Genomic DNA, 14,972 nt, shown 5'->3' with positions numbered 1-14,972 from the left:
TTGGATTCTTATACGCTTATACAGCAGGTGGGTTTAATTTTTCATCACATGCTTCAAAAACGTAACATAGAAAATCATAGAAATGAAATACTACTTTTATAAATCTTTTATATTAAAGATAATTAGATCATTTTATGTGTGCATGGTAAAAAACATGTCATGGTGTTATTAATATGTTATTGTCTTTTTAATATTTTTTGTTAATGTGAATAGCTGTGCAAAAGTTATGTAAAGTCTCTCTGAACCCAAATAAGCCTACTGCCCAACTGTATGTCTGAATTAATTTATAAAACAGTACATATATAATAATAGTATACCAAAGACATCTAAACAAACCAAAAACAGCATGTGATATAACAAGATGAAACCCTAAAGAGCACAGAATGCTCAAGCATACTTGGTTCTTCTTGTCGTAGGAGCTTTGTTGCCTGTCTCCTTACAGCAGATCTGTGTGCAACAGAGAAATACTCTTGTCATTTTACTAATTTTATAAGTTCTTTTGTGAGTTATAAGCTGGTAAATATAATGCATTTACACACATACAATGAGCACATTTAGCTCAGCAGACAGCTTTGTTTAGATGTTTGGAAAGTTTGCAAGACACAAATCTTAAAATCTGTCCAGTGAGGTTATGACCGTGTCCTTATGCCTTTTGCTTTGTATATTTGTATCTGAAAATGACAGTATGAATGAAAAGCATTCAATTTTCAATCCATTTTCCTTTGTGGTCTGGACCAAACTGTTTGTTGATTTATAAGGACTATTCACCCCAAAATTGAAATTATTTCATGCCATTCCAAACCTGCATTATTTTTGTGTGTGTGTTTGTAAAGATAATACATTTTGAAGAATTTTGAGCATGAAAGTTACTGGGTCCTTTGTTGTTTTGGACCCTGTTGAGTTACATTTTATGGACATAAAACAGTTGAATCATTTTTAAAATACCTTCCATTGCACAAGAAAAACATCATACAGGTTTGGAATGAAGTAAGGGTGATTGAATGATGTAAATGATGACAGAATTGAAATTCTTGGTTGAAATATCCATTTAAGCACTGACACACAGAGATGATTTAACCTTAGGATACTGGCTGGTAGGCACAGGCAACCTTAATGCTTCAGTGAACCCCAGCCCAGTCTAGCTTCAGGGGAATAACCCTGTTCTTATGAAACAGATGCATTCAAAAAGATAGAATACTATGTAGCTGTTTAAGACTGCACAGCTTCAATCAAGAAATCAATTATTTTCTGCTTGTTAAGTTAGTCTAACCAGGTTGTAAATTCATTATTTTTACTTTTGAAGTGTGCAATTATAATTACCAGTTACAGACTAGCCACTGAGCTTGGAATAGTAATTATTACACAAAGAGGCAGAGAACATTTCCACATAAACATGAGCAGGCTCCGAGGGAAAAATGGTGGAATGAAAAGGTGATGATGGCTTCCTATAATTCCAATAATGGCCAGCAGATGAGCACTGCATTAACATTTGGTGGTTAATGTTCATAACTCTTCAGCTCTGTGGCATCACTTAACATTCCTTTATTATTGTCACAAAGTCCTCTGTCTCACCTCATGTATATTTCATAAGTGTTGCTCTTTTCCTTACCATTTAGTCATTGTGGCGCGCAAATACTGGGAACCGATGAACAGGTCATTGTATGGGTAATTTTTAGGAGAGGCAAGTTTTGAGATTTTCATTTTTTCCCTTTCCTCTCTAGATTCTTTCATATTATCACTATAAACTGAGTTGATTTACTTATGATTAGATGTTTTTATTCACCAGAACGACCCAGTTCGAGTGGGAAAGAATGCAGCAAAAAAAAAAAAAAAAAAAAAAAAAAAAAAAAAAAAGACTTAACAGTGACTTTTGCAAATAGCTGTGATATTGCTGTAATTTGGTCTAATAAGCTGTATAACCATCCATCCAGTAAATGCTAAAATGTTTTTCTTACACTATGAATGCATGTCAGTTTAAAAGGTTTTCAAAAATTTCAAAGCAAAAATATTTTCCATAATAAATAAATTACTGTTTTCTGTGTGAGTGTTTTAAAATATATTTAAAAATGTAAATGTATTTTTCAGCAATTAAGCCAGTCCTCAGTATCACATGATCCTTCAGAAATCATTCTAATATGCTGATTTTGTGTGTTCAACATTTCCTATTATAATTAATGTCAGGTATCCTGATTAATTATTGTATCATTATTATTATTTATTTATTTTGGAAACTGTGATAGTTTTTCTGGATTCTTTTTATTAATTGAGAGTTCACCAAAACAGCATTTGTTTTAAATAAATGTTTTGTAAAGTAAAGAATGTCTTTTTTACTGTCACCTTTTGAATGGTATGTATGTATGAAATTTTATTGTTATTATTTTTTTTTTTACATGCCTTTTTAATAATTGTTTTGACTAGCTCAGTAGGTGTGCACACTAGAATAATTTATTCAATCCGAGCACTTTGATCTTGTAGTGCACCACGGTCGACCACTTTCTCCTTTCGCCTCAGTCAGCAGTTGACATGAAATCCAAATGCTAATACATGAGCCATTTAATCGAGGGCACTATTAGATTATGTACGGTACAAACTTTGCGCGAAGCCTGAAGTTGTTCCAGTTGCTGACGCTAGGAGCTGTCCGCGGTGCTGAAACTGCTCGACTCAGTCTGAGAGGTGCTGACAGAAACTGAACACTCTCCGCTCTCCTCCGTTCACAATTACAAATCTAATCAGAGCTCACCGTGTCGTTCCTCACGGCGCGTGCGGTAGAGGTCTCGCGGAACGTTTGTGTCCTGCACCTCTAAAAATTATTCGGAAAGTGTTTTAATACAAGGACATATTCTGTAATAGGAGCCCACTGCCGCGAGCATGAACTCGACAAGAAATTACACACCAAACATGATCATTCTGATTCTGGCCGTATTTGCTGTCGTGTGGATGGCACGAGGACAAGGTAAGAATATATATATTCATAACCCTAAACATTTTAGATTTGTTCTGCTGTCCACGCGATTAGCGGAAGAGGGTACGCGCAGCTCCATAGACCCCGACGGGAAGATGATGTGAACACATTTCTCACTGTATTGTACATTTGTTGGCGGAGAAATAATTCAAGCAGGTTTGTGTTGAGGTGGTTTATTTGAGACGTTCCACTAGTACTTTGGTTGCACTCGAGGAGAAATTTGTTCTCTCATCACATCGCCCTACAGACGGACTCGTAAGTCACAAAGTCATCGGCGTTAATTGAGATAAAGCCCCACAGGATGGACAGCTCCGCGCTTGACAGTGTATTTCCTACTTGCTCCACGCTGTTCTATATTATTTTATAGCATTTTGTTATTTGTATTCGAGTCAGAGATCTATATGTTTAATCTATTTTTTTCTTGGCTGTAAGTTCTCGTTCAGTATCACATGATGTAAAGTTAGTACACAAGCCAGATCTTTGGTTATAGATTTATCTGATCAGAATATTAAATGTGATCAAGTATAACAAGCTGAAAAGTTTGAGGTTCAACAGGTTTTTCCATTTGGGGATCATAGTGTGGTGAGACTAAGGAACATTATTTATTTGCTGATTTATAAGTAAAAAGTGTGCTTTAAATGGTAATAAAGATTTGTTCTTCACCTTCACAAGTCACTGTAAAATGCATTTTATTTACAGGGAAAGACATCCATAGTTATTTAAACTTATTTGAATCTCTTCATTGTCTATTTTAACTTATTGTTGTTGAAAGAAAGCAGCATAATCATATTAAAAAAATGTTTAAACTAAAGCACAATGTTTGGAACATGAAAATTATGTAGATGACGTTTTAAAATCTGATTGATTGGTCGTTCTAGTATAAACTGTAGGCCTGTTTCATCCACACTTCATTTACACCACCCTGTTGACAGAATAAAGGACTGACATCTTCTGACATCTTCTGAAACAGTTTGCATGTTTCATATCTAATATTTAAAAAAAATAAAAAAATAAAAATAAATAAAAAAAGATTTAACATAGGGTACTAAAACATTGTTGTCAGTAATATTTGACGTCGATATTTGACATTAGTTTCTCACTATTTGCATTTGTTTTGAGGATTGTATCAGTACAGAGCCTTAAAAAGTTCATGTTTATTTTTAAACATTGATCAATCATACAAAACATGTCAAATTTAACACTAAATGCTAGCCATGCATTTTGCTCACTGGAAACTGCTACAGTCATTTTCCAAGCACAGCATTAGTTCATGTTGCACTTTCATTTTCGCTCCAGAAAGCTGTTGTACCCCACTACCTAAGAGCTCTGAGTTGTTTTTAGCTTTTGTCTGACATTTCCCGCCACTCTTTTTTTGTCTTACTGTAAAAGCTCTGCAAGCAATACAAGGGATAATCCCTGTGTTATTTGTCAAGAGCTGCTCCATGCAGTATACTTTTGAGAGATACACTGCTCTCAGTTCCCTGGGTAAATATTCTATGCAGTGTCTTTTCCCTTTGAAAAGTAAGAATGAACTGGAATTTGATTGTATGTCAGCCAAATTATATATTTTTTAATCTATACATAATTTATATCTTGACGTTCTTCCAATTTAAGAATACCTTTGCACTTTTACTCACCTGTCAGTCGCTGCTGCGGAGACGCTTGCGAAGCAATCATCTCACAAGCCCCTCATCATTTGGAAAGAATCTTTCATTTGCAAATGCGATATGTTTTATAGTTTCAGGTGGCAGGATTTAAATTGTGCTTCATAGTTGAGACTGACTGAATGAGCAGAGCTTTTCCAATCTGTTTTTTGTCTAAGACTCCTCTTGTCTGTCTGTACTAATTACATTTTACACTTTATTGATTACATATTGGAGATTGGAACATTGACTTCTCTGCTTTGAGAGGTGCATGAGTCAGTTTTTCCGATCAGTCACCTTCAGGACGGGTGTGATGAGGCTTCAGGGCTGCGTGCTGAATGGCTCTTACCTTGAAAAGCACTCTGACTAATGCACAGCTCTATCATTCCACACTGAGCACAGACAGCAGGCTAAAAGCAGGGCCCACCACTCACAAATGGATGATGGGCTGTACGAGAAACTCAGGAAGGTCAGTGGGTCAATTTGCTCGGGTCTGTGCTGTCCTGCTGTGATAGACGCAGATGTAAATACACATTTAGTGCATGCACACCAGGAAACGAACACAGGAAAAAACAAATGTTAATGTGTAAAAAATATGTGACTCATGTTACGGATGTTTTGAACAAGGCAATGGTGCATTAGCAAGTATAAATGTTTTTAAATGAGGTTCACTGGCGTACAGGACACCCCCATGGCTCCTTCATCGCATTCTGAGCAAATTATATATTATTAAATTTGTAATCTGCAGCAGTTTCTAATACATAGAGTAGTTGCGTCTAAGCATACAGTATATGTACATATGTATGGTGCATTTGCAAAGACCTTTCCATGCAGCATAAGTGTACATTAAATCAATAAATATTGATTTGCACGCACAACAGACAGAAATCAAGTGTGCTGATTGTCATGACAGAGCAGCTGGTGTAAAGATGTTGTAGGAACCTTTACAAGCCTTACCAGCTGCTTCCCTGTAATGCAACATTTAGATTTTAATAGAGCTTCATTCTAGAATCTTTGCTGCGGAAACACTTCTCTCATTTACAGCAGATTTACACTTTGAAATCTATTCATAAAAATATTTAAACATAGCAACGAAAAGTCATAATGAAGATTAAAAGAAATAGGGATGCATGATGTATTTGTACCAGTAAAAAATGCTGGTTAATATTATAAAATAAAAAATGCTTTGTTCTCCAAAAAAATGGATGCCTCCAACATGAATTTTGAAGCTGCTAACAAGTTGTTGTATAAGGATTACAACGATTGCCTAATTGATCAAACATGATTGCTGTTAATTAATTGTAATCTTTAGCAAATCTAAAGAAATTATATAATTTTTTTTTTAATACTGTGCATTGTAATTTTTTAATGCCTCAATTAAATGTACAGCTCATTCACATAAAATATTTATTTAGATGAAATATTATCTAATTTTATTATTGGTCACTTATTGGTTATTTATCAGTGATCATAACATAAAAATCATAATTGACTTACTGGTGTAAGCCAGAATTGTATTATTGAATTGGTGCATCCCTAATAAAATAATTATTAAGTCTAAATTGTCCAAAATAACATAAATTATAATATTAACAGTGTTGCTTAAAATGATTCATGACATCAGTTTGGAAACCAGAGAGCTTATTTGCCATTGGTTCCCTCTGACACTTCCTTTGAGAACTGCAATGAGAATTGTTCAAATAAAAATGTGATCTGTGGTTAATGTTACTTAAGGGAATTTTCTCTTGATGCTGTACAAAATAAACTCATGTGTCCTACAGTAAATTAATTTTAAAATGGCTTACATGTTGCTACTGTATATAGTGTAATGCAAGTAACAAATTTAATTAAACCTAAAATTTTGAGAATGTTCAATCACTACTTCAGTTTCGGAAAGACTGAATTTGTATTTTTTTGTAAAACGTACTCCAGTAACCTGTTTTATTTACAACTTTGAAAAATATATTTTTTTTTACAGACGCCCCAGAATGATTGTCTCATTCATCAAACATGTAAAACTCAAATCCTTGCTGTAGCTGTAGTCTTTATTTAGCCCCATGTTAGCAAACACAGAGCCATTAAAATCATTTGAGATATGACTGTAGTGCCGAATGGTCTCAGAGCAGCGCAAGTAACAGCGCTGTCATCTGAGCCACTGTCTGTGTAAGATCAGACATCCCAGGTCTCCACTGAGAGAGTAAGAGTGTCAATGATGGGTCGACTTAAACACTGTGCTAGTCAACCCAGCCGAGATCAGCCCTCGAGGAGGGTGAGTACCACAGCCTGACTCCATTACCCAAACACCAGGTGGAGGGTTCGGCCACATTTCCTCGAAATGGTGCGCTTCCTGCTCCGAGAAGCTGTTAGGCTCACAACCTGTCTTTTAGGATCAAGCAATGTCACTCAATCAGCAATTTATCAGTGCTCTGTGTCAGCCCAGGCAGTGTTGGAGAGGAAGGATGGAAAGGGGAGTGATTGTCAGCTTGACCTCTTGACCCCCACACGCACACTTGCTCAGCTGTGTTTCAGCAGGAGCTGTGAGGTTGCTCTCATAGTCTTTATTACGTCCCTGATTAATGAGTCAGCCGCTGGGCTGGATGGCCTCCCACGGCCACACTGGCAGACCTGCCACTTCTGTAATGCTGATGAATGGTCAGCTGGGACAGAGCTCAGTAGACAGTACTGCTGGGAGAAATCTGGATGCTGTCAGGGTTCCCCGCCTCCTGCCGTTAGCACAACTGGCACATATGCACCACGGGCGTTCCCTCTGAGGAGGCGAGGGAGGCAGTGCCTCTTTGAAAATTGGTTGAGAAAAAATGTCACAGTATATAAATAAAATGATAAAAAAATATATAGCATAAACACATGTATAACTCACTCAATTTTAAAGCACATGTAACATAAAAACAAAAACACTGAGTTTGGTGGGGGGCAATTGAGAATTGAATCCATGACATACATGGTATTTCTTTAGATATGGAAGTCAATGGCTATCAGCAGCTATTTATCTATTTACAAAATATTATATTTTTTTGGGTTTCAACAGAAGAAAGAAAATCATATAGGTTTGGAACAACATGTTCATTTTTGGTATTATTATCCCTTTAATGTTTTCACATTTTCCAGGTTACTGTAAATAAACATTACTTACATGAATCAAATAACTATAAAAAGTTACACATTTCAAATTTCATGTTTATTTTATTTGTGACCTGATGTTCTTTTCAAAATCAACCTAATTTGGGATTTGCTCTTACCATCATACAGTTCTTTTTGTAGTGGCTACATCTGAACATCTGTGCAGCCGGGATGATCGATGACTTTGTCAGGTTTCCAGAGGCCAGATGGTAACGGTGGAAAAGTAGGGAGTTCAGATGTAGAGATGGGATTGAATTAACGTGATTGCCTTCCTGAACTTGTACTATAATGGATCCGGTCTATAAATGGAGGAGAAAAAGGTATTATGTAGCCCAGGAAAACTCATATTTTTTGCAGCCTAGTTTTTATGTTGCTCTTGAACTAAATATGCCATAGTCTATATCCTGTACTAATGATTCCACGCTGTTTTGTAGTGCAACATTGCACTCACATGACTTGAAAATGCTATTGCCCATTTTTGCTGTTTTCTCCATTAGCCCTGATAAAAATGGAAGACCTTGCCGCGGTGCTCTCATCCTTTAGCCCACACTGTATGTATGTTTGTCTTTATGGCCTGCTTTAATCACTGGCCATGACAGGAGCGTGGGGTGTAATAGTGCTTTATGTGCTTGTCCTGCCCCTTCCATAATTCAGCATGCCCTGCTTTTTACATCACATTATACGGCATTCTAGGAAGCACATTATGGTTTACAATTAAATTCAGTCTTGTCCTTCTCCAGAAAATGAATGGGCGGAAATTGCCGATGAGAGCTTGTTTTATAGATTAAACCTCTTATTAAATGAGTCCAGAGTCTTATTTATAAAATTGTATCTGACTGAATTCACAGACCTCCTCCCCCAGTTTTCTTCATACACACACACATTGTGATGTGTCAAGGGCGGTCAGATTATGTCTGTATAGATTAACTGCAGATAGTATGTGTTATGAGACAGATGAGGACTGATGTAAAAAGATATAATCAAATATATGAAATTTGAATAGAATATGTAGTGTTATATTAGATATCATGTTAGGTATCAAATACGGTGTTAGATGTGTTTATGCAAAAAGGTCCAAAAGACAAGGCTCCAGACTGCAACTAATGTGCCCTTTCATCGAGATATCATTTTGTGCATGAACTGTGTTGTCCAATTTGTGAACAAATTACTCATAAAAACCAGTTCTTTATAAACGAGTCAATTAAAAGACTTAATGAAACAGCCTTTGGTTAGAGGTTTAAATCTGACTAATTTGGTGAATCATTCAGATGTGTTCACAACCGACTCTTTCACTGAACCATTTTTAGTCTTGTTCATGAACAAATGGCCAGTTATTTTTTAATGAGTCAGACAAAAATTTAATGAAACAGCCTTTTGTTAGCAGTTAGTAAATCATTAAGAGTTGTTCACAACTGACTCTTTCACTTGAACCTAGAGGTTTTTTTTTTTTTGTAGTTAAGTCTGAGTCTCTAAATGTTTTTATTTTTTCGAACAGGCAGAAAAAACATATTTTTGAGGGATTCTGTAATATGGCTCCTAAATGTTTACTTTAAGGATTCAGTGGCTCCATAGTCATTTTATTTTCAGTCTAGAGCCCTATAAAATATATATTGCGAGCATGTACAGAGACTTAAGTTTGTGTAATATTGGGTATTTCCTCTATATTTGAAAAGTGACCTTTGAGGGTGTTTGGTCTTTGGACGTAAAATATGTCTTTACTGTCATTCCAAAACCCTGCTGAAGGGCTCCTAAATGTTTTGAGCTGTTGATAAACGACAAACTCCCTCTATCCCCCTCATCACCCCCACCTTTGCCTGTCTCTTCTGCCGAGGAAAAGCAATTTGCTCTTGGTGATCCGATGCAATCAGTTGTGCTTCATGGCTTTTGAAAAAAGTCTGGAAAAAAAGAGAAAATAAACAGAAGGGAGGAAAAAAAAACTTGCGAGAGAGGGACTTCACTATTAATTAAAGCTCACACTGCTGAGTTCTGATGATCATGTGCAGGAAACTGCAAATATTCAACACCTGTTTTTTGATTACTAGTGATTAACCTATCGCAGTGTGCCTTAGACTGTCATCAAGAGGCATTCAGTGCATAAAGACCCTCTTTAAACCCTCCTTTTCACAGCGCTTGTGTGAAAATTAGTGTTTTTGTGCCTGTGCGTCTGCCCCTCCTTTAGGACAGAAGTTGTGAATCAGGCTTTGACAGTTTCCAGGTGCTGAGGCGATGGTAAAGCTTTATCACGCTCTCTCTCTTTCTTTCCCTCTGCCATAACAGTCTCTGAGGCACGCCTGACACTTCCACAGCCTTGTGAAGTGTGTATCCCAATCGCTTTTCTCCCCAGCGCCACTTCTCTTGGGTTGTGTTCATTCTCTTCTGAAGCCCTTTTGCGTTTTGCCATGTGTATATATGCCTTTTCCTCTTTTGCGCCTGCTCCTCATTTTGCTCAAGAGCTTTCTAAACATCTGTGGCACTCAAAGCACCTGCATGCCCGCTCAGCCTCTGTATTCTGACAAGCTTCCACTTCATTTGAACTCCACTTCCTCTGTTTTTTTACTGTATGTTATTAAACCAGCAGCTCACATCATCACATGATTATGCATCTCCAGCGGGGCAGATTATGAACGGCCACCTCCCCATCTGCGGCAGTCTTGATAGCAGGCAGAACGCCATCTCTGTGTCAATACCACTTTTCAGAGCTGATCCCTGCTGTCCTTTCATTTAGATTTCTTCGCTTGTCCACCAAGATGCACAGCTGGGGTTCCACCAATGACGCCTGTAAGTGGGCTGTGGGACATTAGCGGGATGCTATTAATATGTAACTCCACAATAAAGGCTTTCAACCCACTTGAGGAGAGGAAGGAAAGCTTGTGGATATTCATTACAAATCAATGGGCCAATCTCTCAGTCATCGGCTGGTGTCCACTGCTCTGTTTTTCTGCCCATCTCTGCTTGGCTTAAGCTGGTGATGCATTGTGCTCATAAATATTTGTGGTTCTTTACTGTTAGGCCATATATTAGCAGTATTGATGGACGGACTAATTCAGATATCTGTTAAAAAGAAGAAAAAAAAAGAAATGCAATGTGTTTTAACACTTGACTGCATTTTATTTACAAACAAATGAAAATGTGTTTTAATTTATTTATTAAAAGCAGATAAATGCAATTAGTTGAACTTGCTTTTTTTGACCCACTTAAGTAAGACTTCAGTACACTTTTATATATAATTTCATAATTCTGTTGTCTTTGAAATATGGTTAAAGTGTACTCTTGAATGTATTGACAAGAATTAAAGTTAAACTAAAATATACTTAAATGATGCATCAATAATATTGACATTTCTATTGTTTTTTTTTTGTTTTTTGTAATTGCACATTTGCAATGATGATGTTGCAATTTAGTAAATCTAATATATTTAATATAATTTTCCCATAGTGGCTACCAGCAACTGTTTGGTGACCAGCGTTCTTGAAAATATCTTCTTTTGTGTTCAGAAGAAGAAAGAAACACATACAGGTTAGGATCCAGTTGAATTAATAATAACAGAATTTTCATTTTTGCGTCAGTTCGCACGCCAGCCTCTCTGCCACACGTATATCTCACAGGCCCTGTCTCCATATCGATCCATTAGTCAGAGGAGAGCGAATGGCAGATCAGCCGCTTCTTGTCCCTCATGGATTGGCAGACTGTGTACGCATGGTTAATTGGGCCTGGCGTCTGTGGCGCATGCAGAACCGCAGGCTATCCACCACAATTAAGTCTCAGACAACCTTCTCGTCCCTTCCTTGCGTTTGAAGTGCCAACTCCCATCTAGGAGCTACTTCATCTAGAGTGTTCCCCAGCAGGGTGCAACAGTTAGGGAGACAGCAGGTAATCACCAGAGGAATATGTGAAGCAGAGCAGGAGTGCATCCTTGGTTTCGCCACATCGAAGCATTGAGAACAACATGTCTTAGCAAGACGATGTACAGTATTTATGTGGACACTCTTGTAGGCAACTGATTATGACAGAGACGAAAAAAGAATTAGATGAGGTTGCTAAATTGCATTATAACTTAAATGTCCCCTTCTTCGTGATCCCATGTTTTAAACTTTAGTTAGTGTGTAATGTTGTTGTTAGAGTATAAATAATATCTGTAAAATTCTAAAGCTCAAAGTTCAATGCCCACATGAATTCACAAAAAGGGGTGTGGCCTTGTAGCTCTCCGACGGAGAAGGAAGAGTTGTGTTTGTGTTTGCCGCCAGGTCGTTTGAAACGCTGTTATTTTCATCTTGGACTCCAATCATCTTTGTTTGGGATTCCCAGGGACGCTGTACTTGGAGATTAATGGTTACAATTTATAGTTAACTCGGTTCCGGAAAATTATAATCCACATGTAAAACTACGTGCAGCAAATTTAGCTGAGGACAACTTTTTCAATCAGTTTAATGCCGGATTCGCACAAAGATTATTCTTGAAAGATGGAGCAGTTGCCTCTTTGTCTGGAGAAGGCATTGTTTATGGACCACAACCGGTAAGTGTATTTTATTATTTAAGTTGGTGCGTTTAACAGTTTCTGTAACTTATTACACAAAGGGCAACGCTGTTTATCTTTGTTAACTAGATGTTAGGGCTGTGCAAAAAAACGAATGCGATTTTCATGAGCATCTCTTCAGTAAAAACGCTCCTGTGACTATAAATACATCTCCACATGTATCTGCCCACTTGCTTCTCAAAACTACTCCAAAACTAGTCCAATCGCGTTTGCAGGAGGGCAGCGTGCTGTAAGCTGCTGTCGAATCACAACACAGGAACCGCTGGCCCAATCAGAAGTCGTTACTTATTTTTGAAGGGGGGACTTTATAGAACAAGGAAGTCATCAGCCCGTTTTTATGACAGTGAAAACAGCGGTATACAGATAGGTGAATTGTGTGAAAAATACTGTTTTTTTACACGCGAAACATGAACACATGTTGTATTTCACACTTTAAACACAATCAAAGCTTCAAAAAAGCGCGTAAAAACGGGACCTTTAAGACAGGCATTATCAAACTTTTTGATGCAAAGGATCTCCTTCCTAAATTATACAGGCAGCTATTGTATGTGTTTAGTAGAGTATACTAGAGTATACTAGAGATAATAGAGTCGGGGAAGTCGTGGCCTAATGGTTAGCGAGTCGGACTGGCAATTGAAAGGTTGTGAGTGAGAGTCTCGGGCCGGCAGGAATTGTACAGGTGGGGGGAGTACATGTACAGGGAGAAAGGTAGGGATATGTACTAAGCTAGCATGGGCAACAGCAAATCTCAAAGTAATTTCCCTCCCATCACATTTAGCATATACCATAAAGTCCCTCATTACCCATAAAGGACTGATTGATGGCTTGCCAGGGCTTGTGCCTAGCATGCACCCCCAGTGCTTAAGGATATTCAAATCGCTATGTGCCCTTGTTCTTACAGGTCTCACACTAGCAGGATGATTTAGAGGTGGTAACAAGATGTGCTCCAGGGTGCAAAATATTGAACACCATCAACGATGCAGCGACTGAACAAAATGCCTGTCAGTTAAAACAAGTTATTAGATCACAGGCGAAACCACTCTTGTCTTGCATATAAATCCTGCCCTTTGCTCCCAAATCTATCACGCGGATGAAGCAAATCCCCCAATGCATACTTTTCTCTGCATTAATATGTATTTACTTGTGAGATGGAAAACATATTGTGTGCTAGCACAATGCAGAGATGATTCATCCCTTTAAACTCTTTAAAAACCATATAATTCCTTGCTGGGTCTATTTTTGTTCCTCTATAGTCCCTTTCTGTAGACTAACGTAATGAGCATCCTGCCGCAGATATTGGAGAGAGCTCATCCAGCGGAGCTCTAGCTAATGAACTTTAGTGTATGTGCCGAGCCGATGTCAGGCCCTTAAGAGTCCCAGACATTGCCATAATAAAGATGAAGCATGCAAATCCAGGGTGTTTGCACAGGATTCCGTCACTGTGAATCACTCCTCTCATTATTTACCTTTACTAAGGTGTCAGGAACAATGCCACATCGCACTGAAAGCTAAATAGATGGATTTGGAGTGGCTGGATATGTTAAAATAAGACAAATGGCCCGACATGCAGTTATAATACACGTTTTTTTCACACATAGACACATGAACACGTAAAGTTTGAAATGCATTTGTGAGAACTGAAAAGCAAAATGTCAAAGTATGGACTGGGTCTATGCTTCAAATGGCTTAAACCTTACAGTCCTTCAGTGATCTTTTTTTGTCCCCCAGTGTGTTACTGTAAGCAGGAAACACTGTGCCATGGAAGCACTAACAGTCTTGGTTTGCACTCTTCTGGCTGCCAGTTATGACTCTAATGATTACAGCTGAACATGTCTTTTGTTTGTAAAGACGTTTTTACAGAAGTTTTTTTTGGAGACAATGCAGCATAGGGAATAAGGTTTTTATGTAATGGCGGAGATAGCAGGAAACAGGACATAGGTGAATGGTGTTATTTGTAACCTCACCAGGGCCATATTAACTCGGCAGGCAGTGTAGTCTGTGAAGGAGCAGATGCGAGACTGGAATAGAGCAAATAGGGCTGCAGAATGGTGAGCCCTGATTGGAGCCCTTTCTGCTTTAGAGCACTTATTCATTGATTGATTGATGCATTCAAACCCATCCGTTCATTATGGGCACTTTTTCCGCTTCCCCTGTGACTTTTATTCAAGAAGGACATGTGGTTCCTGAAGTCGATCTTTTAAATTTCTGGCAGTAAGAAGGCGACAGATATTGGACACAGTCAGTGTAGACAATCGTTTGGCAATTAAATGTATGATAATTAGCTTATCAGTGGTTTTGATGCATCCATTTTGTGTCTGATCTATACAGATAATAATATATGTGTATGCATATTTAATGGTGAAGTTTTAATTGGCCACATTTTATTGAATTTTAATGCTTTTTTGTAGGATGTTTTCTTTCTAAAAGCACTACGATGAAAATTGTGGTTTATTTGTTTAAGCATCCCGATAGTAACAATAGTTAATCCAGTGGTGTGAGCTTGGGGCTATGCTTGTTGAAGCAATGGATTTTTTCTGTTACTTGTTTTCGGCCACAACATGAATCTGCTAGAATTTCAGTATCAATGCTAGCGAAAATACCAAAATAGAGAACATTTAGTAGAATGATAATGCTTTTAATGCTTTAGAAAACACACTTTTTTTCATTCAGGTAAGGCAAGGCGACCCTCGGCTTG

General features: G+C 37.7%; 1 protein-coding gene across 4 annotated transcripts in view; it reads left to right on the top strand.

Moving 5' to 3' along the window:
• The first annotated feature begins 2,679 nt into the window (after positions 1–2,679).
• The window catches only part of LOC128029207 (seizure protein 6), a 159,736-nt gene continuing 147,443 nt past the window's right edge, over positions 2,680–14,972 (top strand). For all 4 annotated transcript variants that reach the window (XM_052616831.1, XM_052616833.1, XM_052616830.1 and 1 more), the window contains exon 1: positions 2,680–2,953. In XM_052616831.1, the coding sequence (XP_052472791.1) occupies positions 2,869–2,953 (85 nt within the window). In that variant the 5' untranslated portion in view covers positions 2,680–2,868. The remainder of the gene's footprint in view (positions 2,954–14,972) is intronic.

The sequence above is a fragment of the Carassius gibelio genome, chromosome A15 (genome assembly GCF_023724105.1).
Source record: "Carassius gibelio isolate Cgi1373 ecotype wild population from Czech Republic chromosome A15, carGib1.2-hapl.c, whole genome shotgun sequence".
NCBI lineage: Eukaryota > Metazoa > Chordata > Actinopteri > Cypriniformes > Cyprinidae > Carassius > Carassius gibelio.
The sequence above is the reverse complement of the archived record's forward strand: the minus strand, read 5'-3'. Positions and strand labels throughout refer to the sequence as shown.